This window comes from Apodemus sylvaticus, chromosome 23, assembly GCF_947179515.1.
Source record: "Apodemus sylvaticus chromosome 23, mApoSyl1.1, whole genome shotgun sequence".
NCBI lineage: Eukaryota > Metazoa > Chordata > Mammalia > Rodentia > Muridae > Apodemus > Apodemus sylvaticus.
The window spans coordinates 47,938,392-47,957,659 of record NC_067494.1 but is presented as its reverse complement, the minus strand read 5'-3'; the positions used below and the strand labels follow the sequence as shown (position 1 = coordinate 47,957,659).

The 19,268-nt window shown below is 48.1% G+C and overlaps 1 protein-coding gene and 1 long non-coding RNA gene across 2 annotated transcripts in view; both read right to left on the bottom strand.

Moving 5' to 3' along the window:
• LOC127673638 (uncharacterized) overlaps positions 1–19,268 on the bottom strand; it is a 200,407-nt gene that overhangs the window by 91,548 nt on the left and 89,591 nt on the right. The window lies entirely within an intron of this gene.
• LOC127673631 (sperm motility kinase Y-like) lies at positions 11,523–14,006 on the bottom strand. The gene is made up of 2 exons (XM_052169398.1): positions 13,900–14,006; positions 11,523–13,117 (listed from the first exon to the last, which is right to left on the bottom strand). The coding sequence occupies exons 1-2, from the start codon at positions 14,000–14,002 to the stop codon at positions 11,562–11,564; spliced, it is 1,659 nt and encodes a 552-aa protein (XP_052025358.1). The 5' UTR covers positions 14,003–14,006; the 3' UTR covers positions 11,523–11,561.

The window sequence follows — 19,268 nt, the reverse complement described above, 5'->3', positions numbered from 1 at the left end:
GCCCATATTCAGCAGGAAGAAGATTTGAAGATTGATCATTCTGATTCCTTGTGATTGGGGATCTGGAGGTTTTTATTCTAGGTTTTCTTTCTAGGGAATTTAATAGTGAGTATAATAAGCACAGGTAGGAAATAGCTAGAACTGATTGTGTAGCCATAATCTCATGTTATGAGATGTTATGAAGTTGAAGTTTTAATTACTTACATTGGTAAAGAATTTATTTTGATACATATTCAAGGTTTTCATTAGTATACATTTCTTCTATTGATATAAAAATGTAAGTCTACAAAGCTTAGAACCATTACTTCTATAACTGCCATTAAGAAATGTTTTTAGATGATTAAGCATATGATTAAAGTGCCAGATAGCAAACTCATGGTTCTGAGTTCATTGAAAGAATATTTCCAAGATATTTCAGTTATAAATGTCTGAGAGCAGTTAAAGGGCAACAGGAAAGACTACTTTGCATTGACAGTTTTCAAAAATGTCAGAAATGGACAGAATGTAACATTGAATGTTCTCTGATGGCTGTGTCACACAAACAGCCACCATTGCATGTTCACCCTGTCCAGAGGTCCTCATCCCCCACTGAGTACCAGTAGAAGGATTTTGGGCTCTAGTTTCAGTTAGTCCTGAAGAAATAGTTCATGACTATGTGTGCTCCCAGGACGTGTCTCTTTGCTAGACACACAGGTGTGTGTTCAGGTTGATCATGCCATAGAGCGAGCAGGCCACTCTGCATGAGAGAACTGTTACCAGACTTCCAGCATCTATTCAGGGACCACAGGAATTGTGAGTGTTGAATTTAGACCACAGTCTCATAGAGGAATATAAGGAGGAGACACTGGGACTCTGCCTTGGCCCCTCCTTATGCCCATACCAGGCACCCTGCACCTGCTTGGACATAGGCATGGGGAAAACCTGGTCTCTAACTGTCCTCTTCATTCCCTAAGGACCATGACCACAGTCTGCAGCTCTGCACAGCCTGGCAGCCAGAGAAACTTGGCATAGTTCCCCATGTGTCAACACAGGCCCAGAGGAAGGACAGAAATAGAATCTTTATGGGACCCAGGTGGCTTCTCAGGGTCAGCCAATGGTCTTGGCTCCTTGTCTATGAAGACACAGGGCACAGGTCCTGACCTCCATGTACCCCTAGCTGCTGCACACACACTAAGGATGAGCTGAGCTGGCCCCTGCTGCTCCTGGGAGCATGGAAACCACAATCCCTGGGCCAAAGGGCCTTAGCAGTAGGCTCCTGCTTGCTACCAGAGTCCAGAAGACCCAGTTGGGTTCTAACTGCTCTATTCCCAAAGATGATGATTAGCTCTAACAGCAGGCCAGGCTCTGTTGGGAAGGATAGACAGGCATATCCAGGCCCAGAGATGGATGTACTGTGGCCATGCTCGGAGGTCTGATCTTCACAGGCATACTTAGCCATATTACCCAGCACTTACTCAGCTCTGTCTGGAGTGCCTTAGTCCCCCAAGAGCCCTGTGATGATGAAGTCACTGCCACAGGCAAGGACCTAGTCCCCACCACGTTCCTGTCCACACTTGACTCCTGCTGGGAGCCAGCAGTATGGACAGCCATGTCAAAATGGGGACATGGTCTGCTTTCTTTTTTGGGAGAACTTGTGTTGCCCAGGACCAGTGACATGTTTGAGTCCAGGCAAGGACAAGGAGTAGTAGTGTGTGACCTTATGTTAGGTTTAGGGATAGAAACCCTTGTGATGGCATGGACTGCCTTCTACCCTCTGTCCCACTCTTCAGGAACAAAGGTAGTGAGAGGAAGGTACAGTGAAGCAGGCTACACACATCCCCAGGGTAGCCTTCCAACATAAGAATCACTGTCTCGAGAAAGGACCCGAAGAGCTGAAGGGGACTGCAGCCAAACAGGAGGGTCAACAATATGAACCAACCAGTATCCCGGAGCTCCCAGGGTCTAAACCACCCACCAGAGAGTACACACGGAAGGTCCCATGGCTACAGGTGCATATATAGCAGAGGATAGCCTTGTTGGAATCCAAGGGAGGATGGGACCTTGGTCCTGAGAAGGCTCAATACCTCAGTCTAGGTGAATGCCACGACAAGAAAGGTGGAGTGGGTGGATTGGTGAGCAGGGTGAGGGGGCATAGGTTAGGGATTTTTTGGAGGGGAAACCAGGAGAGGGGTAACATTTGAAAAGTAAAGGAAGAAAATATCTAATAAAGACAACTACACTTAAGAAAAAAGAATCACTGTCTATTTTCATATGTGCAAATGTGTGTGTTTATGTACGGTGTGTATGTGTGTGTGTTTGTATGTGTGCTCACATGTATGTTTGTGCCTCGGTACACACCTGCATGTGTGCTGGTGTATGTTGGGGTAGGAGAAATGTTCTGACACAAGCCCTTCCCCATGCTGGGTACTCACAGTTGGCATAGACTCCACTTAACAGTAGGGTGTTTGTTCTTAACGGTTTTCTAATGGAATATATTATACCTAATGTTCTACCTCTCAGTCAGGGCTAGATATCCTCCTTTTGTAGCAATGGGGAACACTGTTCTTTTAGGATTACAGCCTGTGTCAGCTGTGGGGGCCCTCCTCCTCCTCCTCCAGTGGCCAGTCTGTTCTATATCAAACTGTGCAGGGTATAGAACCTTCGCATCTGCCCATAACCGTGTGTGTGTCCTTGCAACAGCTGATATCCTGGCTGACTGTCCCCACTCCACCTACTCTGACGAGTTCAGGATGCACAGAAGAAGGCCTAGATGAGGAGGTGCTGCCCCACCCAGCCAGCCAGACTCGAGCTCCATTCTGGCAAATGATGTGGTGTCGAGATGTGGCCCTTACAGGAATGGGTCCACTGTTGGGAACAACTACCAAGTACCTGTGACCAGCAGTGATATATGTCTCCTCTTGTCCAAGTAAAGGGAATTCAAGTACTTCTTTGGGCATTGGGCAGTAAAGGAATGCTGAGGGCTCATGGGTAGATGCCCCACCCTATACCTTCTGAGAGCCCATGAACTGCACCTGCTTAATGCCCCTTGGATTTCTTTGGATAAGGTAAGGAGAGCAGACCCAAAATATCCCAAACCACTGCACAGGCAACACTGTCATGCCAGGTGGAAGCAGTCTTCACAGCCTGAGTAGTAGAGTAGGGGTTCTCTCCCAATGCATCCAGGGGTCTCTTGTTTGCATAGCCAGTGGCAGGGTCTTGGGTGGAATTGAGACAAACTGCAAGGGAGGCCTTTGTGTTGGTTACAGTACTTATAAGCAAGACATGGGAGGAGGAGCCACAGACTTGTGATCTAGGAAAACCTGCAGTAGCCTGCTCTGGGTCCTTGGAGCCTAGGCTTGCTTTACAGTCATAGGGCTCCCTCTAACGTCCAATCCCATCATGGCACCTTCTCTGGAAGATAAGACAGGTTCAAGCTGCTTCAGGTTAACATTGACCCTTGTTTCACTCAGACACTCATGTTTGTGAGAATCCCAGGAGCTTAGAACCAGAGACAGGAAGAATAGGGCCTTCCCCATGCCCTTGGCTAATGTTGGAGCAGGCTCCCCATCTCCTACAACTGGGCAGGCCAAAGAGACTGATATGGGGGGCAGAAGGCTTGAGGGCCAAGAATTGCCTTGCCCAGACCTGGCCCAAGCTGGAGGTGCTGGAATGCTACCAAGTCACCTTCAAGGCTGGCCGGCACAGACAGGGATGCTGTATGGCTATGGCCTACTCCACAGTGTCCTGCAGGTGTGGTTCTTCATGAAGTCATCACAGGGAGAGGCCGCTTAGGAACTTTTTGCCATGAGAGGAGGAACCAGCAGCTCACCAGTGTCGCTGTGTGACCTCGTCATGATCTGTCTGCATGAGTGAGCCCACATGCTTTTTCCATGCTAAGAACACACTGGTCACTTGTGTGGTTTGCCTCTGCCTCCCCAACCTGCAGAGAGATACAACAGTGCGATGTTAGTTCTTTCCCTGACTGTTGGTGATTTTGGTGTTTCTACAATCCCAGGACTCCAGCTCTACCCAGACCATCCTAATTCTGTCATAGCCGATCTATCCTGGGCCTGACAGGCCATCCTGTTGGTGTGCTCTGTCTTAGCTCTCAGGACACACTTCCCCCCGGTTTCCTCATGCTGTTTCCTCCGACCATCCCAGCATGCACCAGCTCCGTATCCCTCCCAGGTTTAGGATCCCTGATAATCCCTGATATGTTTGTGTTCTCCCAGGCTGGGTTGTGGGCACTTGTGTGGCTCCAGTGCATCCTAGAATCCCTTGCGATCCTCCATTCCATGCCATATGCCACCTTTCAGTCCACACTGGCACCGGGGATGCTGGCCTGCCCAGGCTTCCCTCCATTGTTGTCCCTTTTGCACTTATGTCTTTGAGGAATGGCTCTGGATGTGGTCACCACCCTCTACCCTGGACGCATCTGAGAGTTCAAGGACGGCCACCTTTCACTTAAGCAAACTTGTCCACAGACTGTGCGGGTCCCATCAGCTGAGAGCAGCCTCCACACTACAGTGATGCTCATCTTACACTTTTCAGCTATGAGGGACTGTAGGATCTGTCCTGAGGGCCCTACACATTCTGCAGGTAGGAGAGCCATGCAGGGGGCTTGCTATTTGGTCAGTTCTTCTGGGTATTGCCTTGAGCTGAGAGCCTTTGGGAGGGCACATGCTCCTGTATTAAATGAGCTGGCTCCACTCTGCCTGGACTGTGCTGGGACTGCCTCTCATGCTCTCTCCTCCCAGTCTCTATCTGTCCCTAATTCTCTGTGAGTCCAACATCAAGCCTAGTGGTCAATCAGCCTTCATGCCAGTCCAGGAACACAGAGCCCTCACTGTCCTCTGAATAGGTTTCACAGGGCCCCTGCTTTAGTCTCTTTGGTGTCCTATAGTGATAGAAACTCAAGTTTCTTAGGTCCCTAGGACTTGTTTTGCAGCCATTTAGAACAAGGTAGAGGTAAAGAAAGGTTGAAATAATGTCCTGCAGTTCTGCATGTTCACCACTGGAGGGCTGCACGCTGTTCTGTCCCTGCTGTGCCCCTCAGCAAGCCCTCTCAGTCAGGCTCTGAGCCTGAAGCAGAGAACCACTGCTAAACCAAGTGCTCCCAAAATCTGGCTGCACCTCCAGGGATGCCTGCAGAGGATTCCCTAGGACCTTGAGGACCCAATTTGGGAATCTTAGGTGGTCAGGGTGCTGGAGCCAAAAGAGCTGTACGAGACATTACCTGGTATGTGACCTCTGTCTCTACATCCTGAGTAGCAGGACCCACAGTCCTGCGAAGGTCTCTGGGTGGCTGCTGAAAAGAGGTGGAGGAGGATATGGAGGGTGAAGAAGGGACGAGTAAGCGGGACCAAGGCAGGAGCACTGCCCATCCACTGCTGTGGGAGCACTGCCCATCCACTGCTGTGGGAACACTGCCCATCCACTGCTGTGGTAGCACTGTCCATCCACTGCTGTGGGAGCACTGCCCATCCACTGCTGTGGGAGCACTGCCCATCCACTGCTGTGGGAGCACTGCCCATACACTGCTGGGGGAGCACTGCCCATACACTGCTGTGGGAGCACTGCCCATACACTGCTGTGGGAGAACTGCCCATCCACTGCTGTGGAACACTGCCCATCCACTGCTGTGGAACACTGCCCATACACTGCTGTGGGAGCACTGCCCATACACTGCTGTGGGAGCACTGGCCATACACTGCTGTGGGATGTCCTGTCCTGGGCTCTTTCCTGCTGTAACTCTGAAGTACAAAGCAAATAGGACTGTCTGAGATGAGGACAGCTTCTGTTCTGAACTCTGAGAAGAAAAGACAGGCGCTCTCTGTGACATCCACCGGAGCACAGGGTCCCACATGAGCCTCCCTCACAAGTGATGCCATCTGCTCTGCAGAGTGGCTCCAGTCAGTGTCAGGAGAGGCGAGATTGCCTGTTTCTGAAAGCTGAGCTCTCCCCAACCACCCACAGACCCAGCAATTGTGCCTCCTCCGTGCCCATCTCTACTGGGGCCAGCGGCTCCCTCATGTCATTTCTTACTCCTGCCAGTCGGTTGTGTAATAGCCCATAGGATCTGGACTCAACTTCATTGGCCAAGGCCAGCTGCTCTTTACTTAGATAAGACTCCGAGAACAAGGCCACACACAGTATTAATGGCCCATTGTTTGTCCTTGAGTTTCCTTCAGTGTAGCCCTGAGTGACCATTGCAGCCTGTGGCCAGGGATTCAGATTAGCATTGGCCAGGTCAGGGTCTTTGCTCCCTGGTCCTGTAGCTCACCTCCACTGTAGTTCCATGTGTCCTGGCTGCTGCAGCTGCTCCAGGAACCACTAGATGTCTTCCCACAGAGGCTCACAGATCCTGTGGGCTCATCCACAGACATCTCATGCTCTCCCTGCTGGGAGTTAGGCTTGATGCACCCTGTGTGGGAGCTGCCAGGGCTTTAGGAAAACAGTGAGAGGCAATGGAGGAGATGTTGTCTGCTTCTCTTCTTGTCCTCCTTGCCCAGGGAGGTTCTGCTGCAGGGTTCCAGCTCCAGCAGGTCACTGATGTAGCATTCCCAGTAGCTCTTCTTCTCTGAGGGGAAAGCAACACAAGACCTACTGAGGAAGGAACGTGAAGTACCCTGCACTCCTTAACTGGTGATGGTCAGAGTCCTGCCAACCGAGAGATGCATCTGCACCTGTGCGCATGGAGCAAAAGTCCACCCTTGTGGAATGAGCTCTGCGTTCCCATGACAGCTGGGAACAGACTTTGTCCCCAGCAGCCTCCTATCATCCCCTTGGGATGGTTCTTCAGGCTGTGACACCTTGTCTCTTAGCTACAGAGCCATCCTGAGCAGCCCTGGTGGTCTATCACCCAGGAGAGGACCAGGTGAAAACAGAACCCATCAGTTCCTTCTGAGCATGTACAGTCGTGCAATATGCACCCGGCATCCCTGAGAGCCTGCCTTACAACATGGGCACAGAGTTCTATTTGCTTATGCTTCACAAATACATTCAGGCACACTCATCTCTCTCTCTTTCAAACACACAAACACACACACACACACACACAGATAGGCACACAAACATTCGTACACACATGAATGTATACCCATGAACAGACACACAGAGGCATACACACAGTCCACATCCCCCTACATACATGTACAGTAATTCATGCATGCAAATACACAGACAGAGGCACACACTCCTGCTTGTGCACTGTGGTTTCAGTGTGCGGCAAGTCAGGTCCTTTCTCAGTGGGGTCTTTGAAAAGTTGAGAGAACAATGAGTCTTTAGGCAGCGTTAACGCTATCCCCTTGCAGACAAACTTGCTTCTTTGTCTGTTTGCAGTGCTAAGGATGTAAGGAAAATGACACTGCAGAATCATATGCATCTTGGAGGGATGGAAAGGTCACTCCCACCTTTCATCCCAACCCTCAGAGGGAGGAACAGGAGGTGATGACCACCAGTAATGATGACTTGTAATGGAAGGTGTGGTCTGGACGCCCAGCCAGCCCAGCCAGCCAACCCCAGGAGCAGGTCTCAAGGGTTGATGTGCTACATCGTCAGATCATAGAGAGGGTGCGTGGCCATCAGGTAGGTGCCCAGACCCAGGTGGATCTAATACCCACTCTCTGCCTCCTCCAGCTGCTGTAGCCCCTGCAGCACAGGCTGCAAGCTGAGGTGGAGCTGGTGGGTGCTACTAAGCTGTTGCAGCAGGTAATGGGAGCGCCAGGCATGGCCCGTTTAGAACAGCAGCTTCTGTGTTGCCAGCAGCCCTTCTCCCTGTATTCCCAGCTTCTTCCCCTGGACAGACAGGACAGACAATGTGACTTTGCAGTTTAGAAAATGGTTACAGCAGCAGCAGCAGCAGCAGCAGCAGCAGCAGCAGCAGAGAAATACCTTATCGCCAGCCATAAGCCACAACTGGGCCCTCCCCCATCCTTCATTTGGAGAGCTCATGTCCCTGTGGAAACAGTCTCAGGGCCCTGTAAGTACCATCTCTCTGCAGCCTTAAGAATGCAGACCAAACCTGGGGCAGCCCCCCTATGTACACAAGTCTTGCTTGCAGGATTTTCAGTGAACCCTAATCAGTGCTTGGCCTGCCTGCTCTCCTGCATTCCTCACTGTCATGGCTTTGGGAATAAGGAAGGAGGGACAGAGGCTAACTGGTGTATCTCTAATTTCCCCTTTGTTGCTGAGTGGAAAATTGGTAATTGGTGGCAGCCAGAGCTATACATCTCTTGGAGAGCTCATCCCAGACATGGCTGTGAGGATCACAAGGATGAGTGATATTTTGGAGAAAGAAAAATGAGGATGAAGTTGTTGAGTCCCAGGTTCTGAGGACTGCTGAGATTTATGGATGGATTTACCCTTCAGACACCCACCAGAACTGTTACCTTTAAATATGTATCCTGGGGAAGTCACAGAGCAACTGTGGAGTGTAGTCTTCCTCCTGAAAGACAGAGGTTATGTGGGATGCGGAAACGAGAGCGTGAGGTAGGATCTGGGGTAGCAGGAGACAGGAGAGAAAGAGGAGGGGTCCTCACCTGATAGATGATCACTCCATTCAGAGTGAGACGCAGGAAAACAGTAGGGTGGTCCTCCTCCTTTACCTAGAACACAGGACAGATGTTTAGGCTGTGTCTCTGGGCAAGTGGAAGGAGGTCTTTCTAACAGGCTAGAGGGCCCACAAACCAAGAGCTCTGTCCTGGCCTCTCGTTCCCCTACATATGCCCAGGGCACACGTGTATTTGGTATGCTTCTATAGGTGTTTGTGTTCTGTGAACCCCTTAGACCAAAGTTGCACGCTTAGTGGAAGGCTGTGGAAGGCTGCGAACTGGGAGCAGAGGCCGTGCAGTATGCAGGCATTGAATATGGGACCGCCAGAGAGGCCAACCATGATCTTCCAATCAATGTCAGACCAAACCAGTTACAGCAGAGGCTGGGCAAAGGTTTACCAGAACTCAGACACCAGAGAAACTCAGTGTGCCACCTCAGGACAGCCACCAGCTCACCACAGGCCATGCAGGCCCTAAGGACTGCCCTGCCTACACTAACTGCATTCTAAGTCATGCTGTCAACCAGGTGGCTCAGAAGCACTGTTGTCCTGGGAACCTTTGATCCCAAACCTCAGGGTCAGTCTTGTATATCCTGAGGAAGTGAACAGAATATCCTCAAGATGGCAGGCATCCCTTATGAAGCATAACACTGCCTCATGTGGAGTCAGACCCTGCTGCTCATGGTGGATGGCAGGCACTTCCAGAAAAAAAGAACACACAAGGAGGGTGACAGACACACAGGAAGGGTGACACACACACAGGGAGGGTGACATATTTTCCTGTTCTTTTGGGAATAGGCATGTGGCACGAAGTACCTGCTCATAAGGACTAAATCCTTTTGGTGGCCCAGGTCATCCTGTAACCCACTGGCAGCCAGGAGAAAGCAGGCCTTCTCTATGTGCAGAAACCTAGAACTCAGTCTCTGTTCCTTCAGGTGGCAGTAGTACAGATGACAGGCTTTCTTGCCAGTGAAAGGCAGCAGGGCAGAGGTTCTGGATGAGTGACTCTCCTATGTCAGCAGCACTGCACCCTCATCCATCCTAGGCCTGGCGTTCTGGTCCACAGGCCTCTGAGCTCTCTTGGTGGCCACTCCCTGGTCTGTCCATACACATGGCATCTCATATCACAGGGACCTTAGTGACACATGGATGAAGTCAGGCCCCTATTCCAACACAAGGGCTGTCCCTGTGGATAGAGCCCTCTAGCAGCTGAGATCACGGTGGCGGGGGTGGGGGTGGGGGGCAATTGGTATTATTTGAGAGATCTCCTGAATAGGAAACATGGAAGTCTCAGGCACAGGGCCACAGACTTGTCTCCCAGTCAGTCTACCTATGCTATGTCATCAGCTAGGCAAAAACAGTGAATCCCTCCTGAGAACCTCTCTCAGATCTTTTAGTATAGCCACCTGACCAGTTCAGGGAACCATATCCACCAGCCTACTGATTTTCCCTGCTGATATATCTCTAGGAATTTCCACATAATCATGCTTCCGCACTGTCCAGAAACTTCCTCTCTTCCCCCCAGAAGCCGTTCCTTCTGGGAATGCTCCCGAATGCTCCTTCAGACCTATTACATTATCAGCTTTGGGAAAATGTTCCTAATTCAGAACATACCATTTCCTGTTGCCTCTGACACCTAGCTCTGTCTCTTAGAGATGAACCCTCAAGAATACTGATAACTCTTCTGTAAATATTAATATTCAGTTAAATCATTTTTTATAATTGGTTCTCAGTGTGCTATCTGGTTCCAGAAATAGGCAGATAGCAATTCTAATAGTGACACAGAAATAAGTTGGTTAATTTCTTCTCTTTCTTTCTTTTTCTTTCTTTCTTTCTTTCTTTTTCTTTCTTTCTTTCTTTCTTTCTTTCTTTCTTTCTTTCTTTCTTTCTTTTTCCTTCCTTCCTTCCTTTTCTTCTTCTTCTTCTTCTTCTTCTTCTTCTTCTTCTTCTTCTTCTTCTTCTTCTTCTTCTTCTTCTTCTTCTTCTTCTTCTTCTTCTTCCTCTTCTTCTTCTTCTTCTTCCTCTCCTTCTCCTCTTCCTCCTCCTCCTCCTTCTCCTTCTCCTTCTCCTCCTCCTTCTCCCCCTCCTCCTCCTCCTCCTCCTTCTCCTTCTCCTTCTCCTTCTCCTTCTCCTCCTCCTTCTCCTCCTTCTTCTTCCTCTTCTGTCTTCCTCTTGACCTGCTGCTGCTGTTACAGTTACTGTTGTGCTTCTCCCATTGTGTCTGTTCCTGGGCCATGTGTTTGAAATCACCACTTGTTCATACTCAGGACATAATTCCCTGATGACACTGTGAAAGAGACAAGGTAATTTATTAGAGATAAAAGAAATAATGAGGTAGAATTCTTAGAATAACATGTGGGACTTTGACATGCATTAATATTTTATGTCTTGTTTTCTACTTTGTAGTCAAGATCTTGGAAAGAAATCACTTAGAAATTTTTTTTAATCTATGTATTACTAGGTGTTTCTTAGGAGCAAAAGGATAATCAGTATGCAAAAACTATGAATGCATGGAACATTATCAATAATCAGTGAACTATGCTATTGTACTTATTCAATGACATTGCTGGTTATTAGATTTGAGGCTTACTGGAATGTGATGTCACTTTTGAAAATGTAAGAATCTGTTCTTCAGCTCTTGTGATTGATTGGCACATTGCTAGGGCCTGTAGCCCCTGAAAGAGTCCTTGAGCCCATATGCATCTAGTCCTTACCCTGTGGGAACTATTGTCTTTAGGGAAGATGGACTCCAGGAGAAGGAATGGGGTCAGCAAAACAATTCTGTTGTGTGGATTAAAAATCATTGATATTGAGTCCATGCTGGCAAGAGGAGAAACCCAGAATAGGGAGAAGGCTTGGGGTTGATGAATTCTAAAGTACTTCGAGAAGATGAGAAGGTAAGAATTGTGGGCAAAATGAAAATGAAAATGAAGACAGAGGAGGGACCAGCACAGAGTAAAGTGGGTAGGACAAAGCTCAAAGGTACCTGGGCCCTGCCTGCTTCTTTTTCTCTGGATTTTCTCCATGGGCCTCATTTCTGGGGGGAGACTCTGTGCTGCCTGCGGCGAGATTGATTTCCTCCTGTAAAGCAGCAACAGAGTCTCCTCATGGCATTTCGTATCCTCTTGGCCCATCCCCTGAAGCCTCGGGGCTGGGCCCTGGCCCTGCTGGGGATGGGCTTATTCTCTGAGGCACTGTGGGAGAGGGGATTGTCTTCTGGGATCGAATTGCTGCTGTTTTCAGTGATTCTGGTTGTTGTGTTAATACAGGGGACACTCATGGCAAATATATGTTGTTGGTCCTCTGTGGGTTTCCACTGGAGTGGCCGCAAGTGAAGAAAACCAGGCCCAGTGGATGTTCTTCCTGCTCTTTGCCTAGCCTTCTGGCCATAGGTAGACTCTTGACCAGTGTAGGATGGTGAGACCAGTGGGCCAAGTATAGGAGCACTTCTGCTTGTCTTCATCCCTAAAGTAAAAGCAGCAGCAGCATCAATGGTCGGGAATGGGGCTGCCACTGGACTCACTGTCTGAGTCACTGTTGAGTAGACATGTCTCTGGAGAGCCTGTCCTTTTAGTAAAGTATAGCTAGCCATGGCTTGGTTATATTTCTGTTTACGTAGTGACTCGAGAATGTCTTGAGCTCGGAAGCCAAGATATTCCATGGCTTGGACAATGGTAGGGTCTGCCCTGGCAGGGATTAGATCCTTACAGGGATTTGGGAACATCTTCCAGTCCCCTTTAAACCAGGGGTGCAGCATCACCTCCATGGGTGTGGGCCTATATGTAGGGTGGGTGGTCAGTAATAGACTAAGCAAGTCCTCTAGTTCTTGTGAGACCCCACAGGGGGCAGGATATACTCCTGCCACAACTTGTCTTTGCAGTTCATGGATGATCACAGAATCAAAAGGCACCTTCCCGACAATCATGAAATAGAGGACCACACCTAAGGTCCACGAGTCGCTTTTGGTGCCATCGTATCTTTTACCGAGGAAGAATTCTGGGGCACCAAAAGAGTAGGAACCACAGTGCTGACTGAGCATTTGACCAGGTTTGACTTTGGTACTAAGGCCAAAGTCGATTATTTTGATTTTTCCATTGTTATCGATCAGGATGTTATCAGGTTTCAGGTCCCTGTGCACGATACCATGTTCATGGCAGTAGCTCACGGCAGCTATTAGTTGTTTAAATATTTTCCGGGCCTCGTCCTCCTCTATGTGGCCAGAATTTTTGATGTATTGGTAGAGTTGTTGTCCTTCAACAAATTCCATTACCAGGTATATGCTTTTTTTGGTCTCAGTCACTTGTAGAAGTGAGATGATGTTGGGATGGTTGAGTGTTCTCATTATATTGGCCTCCATCATGGCTGACTGGAACCACTGCTTGCCTTTTTCAAGAACTTTGATGGCCACAGGTGTGCCTGTGAGCCGGTGTTGGGCCAGGAGGACCTTGGCGTTACTCCCTTGCCCGATGGTCCTCAAGACTTTGTATTGGGAGTGGAAGTCTTCCTCCTCAGAGATATGGGGCTCGAAGCTGAATGGTGGTAACTCCTCATCACTATGTGTAGGTATTGAATCACTACTAATGCTACCTAAAAATAACATAAAAAGAATAGAATCAATGTAATGAAAAAGATGTAGGAAAACAGAAACCAAAATTAGTACACATGCTACCTAAAAATAAACAAAGAAAATGTGCTTGACATAAAGGTAAGTAAAGGCTAGAAAAATAGAATGAATATTATGAAAAATATATGGGGGAAAAGATAAAGTAAAAAAATGTAAGTAAAACCTAACCAAATAACGCACCCCAAACTAGAAACCCAAGAGTACACACATTCCAAATACAGATGATGAAACTAAAAAACATAGTCATAAAACAGGGTGATTGGGAGGGTTACAGTTGATTAATACTATGATTGGATGTAGATTGAAGAAAAAAATCATATGAGAAAATGAGATGCGAAAGCATTAGTAAAAGACAAAACAAATATAAATTCCCAGCACTTCAGTGAATATTCCATTTCGTTTTAGGACGTAGTCTTTCCCAATGAAACCATACCTCCCCTGAGCAAAATATTGAAACTTAAAATTAAGCAATGACAAACAATAAGATAGTAAACGATCAGAGACTATTAAACCTACAACCAAGGCCAAAAAGCCATAGAGTCTGGACTCAACTTCAGTGGCCAAGGCCAGCTGCTTTTTACCAGCACAAGACTCTGAGAACAAGACCGCACACAGTTTTGATGGCCCATTCTTTGTCCTTGAGTGGCCTTCAGTGTAGCCCTGAGTGACCATTGCAGCCTGTGGCCAGGGATTCAGATTAGCATTGGCCAGGTCAGGGTGTTTGCTCCCTGGTCCTGTAGCTCACCTCCACTGTAGTTCCATGTGTCCTGGCTGCTGCAGCTGCTCCAGGAACCACTAGATGTCTTCCCACAGAGGCTCACAGATCCTGTGGGCTCATCCACAGACATCTCAAGCTCTCCCTGCAGGAAAAGCCAAAGTGTCTTGAAAGGCAAATATGTATTAATTATAAGCCAATGACAACATGCCGTGAATAAATCACTAAACAATAATAATGCAAAAATAGGAAACCAAAATATATTGAAAATAGATAGACTGAAGCAGCCTGAAATGCATTAGGAAATAATCATAACAATAAAATATCATGTGAGAAAATAAATCCTAGGGAAAACAAAGTAGCCATCCAAATAAAGCATAAATAAAAATCAAAAGAGCAGCACTAAGGAGACACACAGCCAGTGGCCTTACAAATATGTGGTCTAATCTATCTCTTGAGCTCATACCAAAGTCAATCAATAAATAAACAGCAAGCTCTCTACATATGCCTTTAACCTGAGAGTATGTGGTGGTCATATCAAATCCCTGAGAGCTTCTTGTCAACCGGCCCCAGATTCTTGCCCAGTTTCAGGCCATTGAGTAAGTCTGTCTCAAAAATAATGTTGATGGCCTACCTTAGGTACAGCAGCCGGGCTGACTTCTCTCCTGTACACTCTCTTGCACCAAGGTACAAGCAATACAGATGCAAGAGACCAAGGGGTATGTGCACAGGCAGGTGCACAGACACAGATGCAGACGCAGACACAGACACAGACAGATACAGACACAGAACCAAACAGAGACAGACACAGACACAAGCACAGACAGACACAGAACCAAACACAGACACACACACAGACAGACACAGACACAGAACCAATCACAGACACAGACGGAGATGCAGACCCAGACACAGACACAGACACAAACAAAAAAGCACACACACAGGCAAAAATACACACACAAATACAAAAAAGTGAACTTACACACACACACACACACAAATACAGACAAAGACACAAACACAATAGCGCACTCACACACAAATACACAAATACAGAAATGTGAATTTACACACACACACACACACACACACACACACACACACACACACAGAGATACAGGCACAGACCCAAAAGCACACACACACAAATACACTCACAAATACAGAAAAGCAAACTTACATACAAAAGCACACAGGAATACAAACTCTTACACAAGCACAGAATTATACTACACACAATTACATAGAAACAGGTATATATATACCTGCTCACACACACACACACACACACACACACTCACCAAACACACACTCCCTGGAAACACACCTATAAACTCACACACTCCCACATACACTGACTCATACACTGGAACTATTATACACACACTCACACACAAGCAAATCCGTAAACACACACTCCTACACACACTGTAACCTACACAGCCACACAGCACTCGTACAAACCAATCCAACCACACACAGTCAATAGATACAATAAATTCGCAAAGGGCACCACTCCACACCTCCTCTCAACGCACTCAAAGAAATCCAGGCCTGGCCACAGCTTATCATCTATTGGCTAGAGCGCCTCACAATCTCTCCTCATGAGGTCATAATAGGAGCCCTCATGGTTGGAAGGACTTCAAGGCTCTGGCTTAGGTGGGCTGTGAAGGCTGACACTAGGCTTTTAGAAATCAAAGATGATTTACTGTCCTTAGTTCTCTGGTTTGAATGTTTGCTGAACCTCCTGCTGTAAAACCATCATGTCTACCCTGTGTGTCACCTTTCCTTAGATTCTGACTGATTAGCCTCAAGCTGATGCTGCAGTTTAACTTTTAAGACAAAGCTGTGTTTCAAACTGAGACATCAGGGGAGACACTGTTCTCATATTTCCTCAGAAAGGCTCTAGGTTCTCATCAAACACCTGAGACAGGGCTGCAGGAATAGGCAGAGCACTTCCCTCCCAAGGTGTGGACTTGAGTTTGAATCCTCAGAACCCACATCAAAGATGGATGCAGCAGCAAAGTCTGTAAGCCCAGCATCCCTGGGTGGTGGGGGTTGGGAGTAGGAAACAGGGTGTGCAGGTGTGGGCACCTGTCCAGAGGATGGCCTCTGACAGGACATAATTGTAGGAGTATACATGTACACCTGACACATGATGGGGTAAGACGCACATGGAAACACCCTCTCCCCCAGCTAGGTCGGCATGATCCATGGAAAACCAAGTCCATACTAAGTGTAGGGCTCACATTAGACACTGAGGTCCAAAGGTGGACCAGGCATGTGTGAGGACCAGGTGCTCTGTGCTCCCTGGGACCAGGTGCTCTGTGCTCCCTGGGACCAGGTGCACTGTGCTCCCGGGGACCCAATGGATTTTTAAATATCCTTTCCCACTCTTAGAGTGTCATTGTTTTCTAATAAAGTGTGATGGCACACATAGAACATTTTTTAGACAAGAATAGCTGGTCCTTTGTGGATCCAGGCTCTAAACCCAGGTCTTACAGTGCCAGCGAACTGACTATAAGCAGTTCAAAATATCTTTAGTAATAATTTAATGTTTTCAATGATGAAGACGATGAGGAGGAATACTACAGCCTCGCAGGTCAGGATAAGTACCCCAGCACAAGGAAGTCTCATGGACACCTTCCTGCTGCTACTTTTAACCTGCAACAGTCCCTTTGTCAGCCACGCCCAGCCTCAGATGGCATCTCTCTCTGCAAATCCCTTCTGAATCCCTTGGCCAAAGCCAACTACTGCTTACAAAGCAGGCCATCCCCTGCCCCTGCCAGGCACACCAAGCCTATAGTGTCATGGTCACTGGAAAGGTCAGGGTAAAAGAGGGAATGGAGAATTGTGCCTCCCAGTCCTTGATGACTGAGCCTGGAATCGCTGTAACCCTGGCACTTGGCAAGGTCCATGGAGACCCTGCCCGCCTTGGGGCTGGGTTTTATCTGATCACTCGCAGCTCGTGGTTTCCTTCTTCCTCTAATGGTGGCCTTTGTGCTAATCCTCTCTGAATTTAGCCTTTCATCTCAAATTTCTTTTATACTTAAAGGTATTCTATCACATTAATGCATTGATTACAGTCAGTCAATGGGAGAGGGGAAAGGCTTCTGCCCTGGGGAGGATGAGGAGGCAGGATCGGGAACGCGCTGTGAAAGAGATGCCACCAGTTCAGCTGTGTATTCAAGGCCACAGTGAGGCGACTTGTGTTGTACAAGCACTATGGGGACACTGTTGTTCTTGAGAAGGGAGGAGCAAAGCCCAATGTTCCAGGAGCCACTAAGCTAGGCTGGTAAAGGAGGCTGTTGGTAGGCACAGCGCATGCGCATTAACAGCCAGTGAACTATAACGCCAGTATTTAGCCACGCCCTCCAGTTGTTATTACTGGGATTTTCAGAATGGAGGAGGTTGTGGTCGCTTCAGCATCAAGTGCGGGTGAGTGTGAAGGGAGCCCAGGGAGTTTGAAACCGTCCCTCTGAGCTCTCAGGGATATGGGGAACCGAGGAGACCTGGGGTTGTCTTGGTGGCACTGTTGTGAGTCTGATCTTGAGCTCCCTTGGGATGGATACCAAGTCCGGCTGCCTTGTTTTCAGGATCTTAGGGGAGTTGGACCTGTTTTCTCCCAACGCGCCTTAGGTTCCTTCCTCCAACTCCCACTTGGTGCGTCTCTGACCTCACAGCTGCTGTTTCTGCAATCAGGGTGTCCTGACCTGTCACCTCCCTCAGCTCTGCTGAACATCTGCAGAGTGAGCACTTTTAGTACAGATGTGAACAACAGTAATGACATAATCCTCCACGTTACCCTCTTAGTGCACACATAAGAACACATAGATCAACAAAGTGAACAAAATATAAATACCATGAGTGGTAATGGCTGCCAAGCAGAGATTCTGAACCTTACATGATCTAAAATCAGATCCATGCAAAAGTTGGAGAGGACAAGTGTGCACTGCAGGGACAGGAAGCTCCTGTTGAACACAGCAGACTGAGGGCTTAGAAGACAGAGGTTTCAGTGAAAGTGGTCTGTGACCAGCCAGGGCTCAGTGCTGTACTGGACACAACTTAGAGGTGGAGGGCATGGGAGCTCAGGCCACACAGGCTAATGGTCAGCTGCTAAAGGCTTCTGTCTACCAGTTATGAAGACACTACAGAAGTGATCTTAACCAGAAAAGGTGATCTGATGTGCCTCTTAACAGTGAGTTTGCAGCAGGTAGAGCTTCTTGTCCAGAGAGATCAGATGACTGCAGGAGCAGCCGCATTAAAGACAAGGCTTGGCTTCCTGACACAACAGAAGGAGAGCTGTGGGCATGCTCTGGGAAAACTGGTGAGAGCCACAGGCAGCGTTTAGGATCTTTGCAGTTTGTATAAGTGTACTTTGAAGGAAGAAGCATTATTCTTGGCAACAAGTTCTAAGTTCCATGAGGACAGAATAGCTCTGCCTGCTTCAAGGCCCACCTTAGCTATACAGAAGCTTCACCCTATGACTGTGCCTTAGCACACAACTCAGGAACAATTTTTCTCACCTTGAGAGACAAATCTTAGTACTTCTCACCTAGTTCCATCACCACTAGACAGAGTTGGGCTTACAGCAGTGAGCTACAGACTCAAGGCAAACTAAGAATTCACGCTGTAATCTGGGCTGCCCCCAGAACTGAGCATAGGTTTCTGTGTGGTTGAGACTGGAAGGCTGGGGACCAGAGAGAACTATTTAAAAAACAAACTGGCTGAAGTGATTGGTTTACATAGATAAGAGCAGATTGGAGAGCACAGACATGTAAAAGCATTTAAACTGTGTTTGGAAACGTTATGCAGAATTCTTGGTATAGTGTGAGATACTGATAACAGACAAGGCCCTCCTCTGTGCTGTGTGTATCTGGAGCCACGAATCCCTCCCTGCACACTGCTTCGATGGTGGGAGCACTGGGTGGTCTGTTCTGACATTGTTAATGCTATGGGGTTAAAATCCCCCTCCACTCCCGAGTCGTCCTGCCACCTTCCCTCCTGGATCTCTGAGCTCAAGCATCCACATCAGCATTTGTCTGTTGCTGGATGAAACTCTCAAGGAGCATCTACACAGGTTCCTGTCAGCAAGCACCTCTTGACAGCATCAACAATGTCTGTATTTGGTGGCTGCAGAAATGATGGAGCACCAAGTGGGGCAGTCCCTGGGTTGACCTTCCTTCAGTCTCTGCTCCATATTTGTCCCTGTCTTTTCTCTGGACAGGAATATTTCTGGGTTTAAAACTCGAGTTGGGTGGGTGGCAACATCCCTCCACGAGGGGCCATGCCTGTCTATTGGATGTGGCCTCTATGGGTTCTATCTCCCCTTTGTTGCACGTTTCTCCTAAAACCATCCCTACTGAGTCCTGGGAGCCTTTTATTTCCCTGCCATC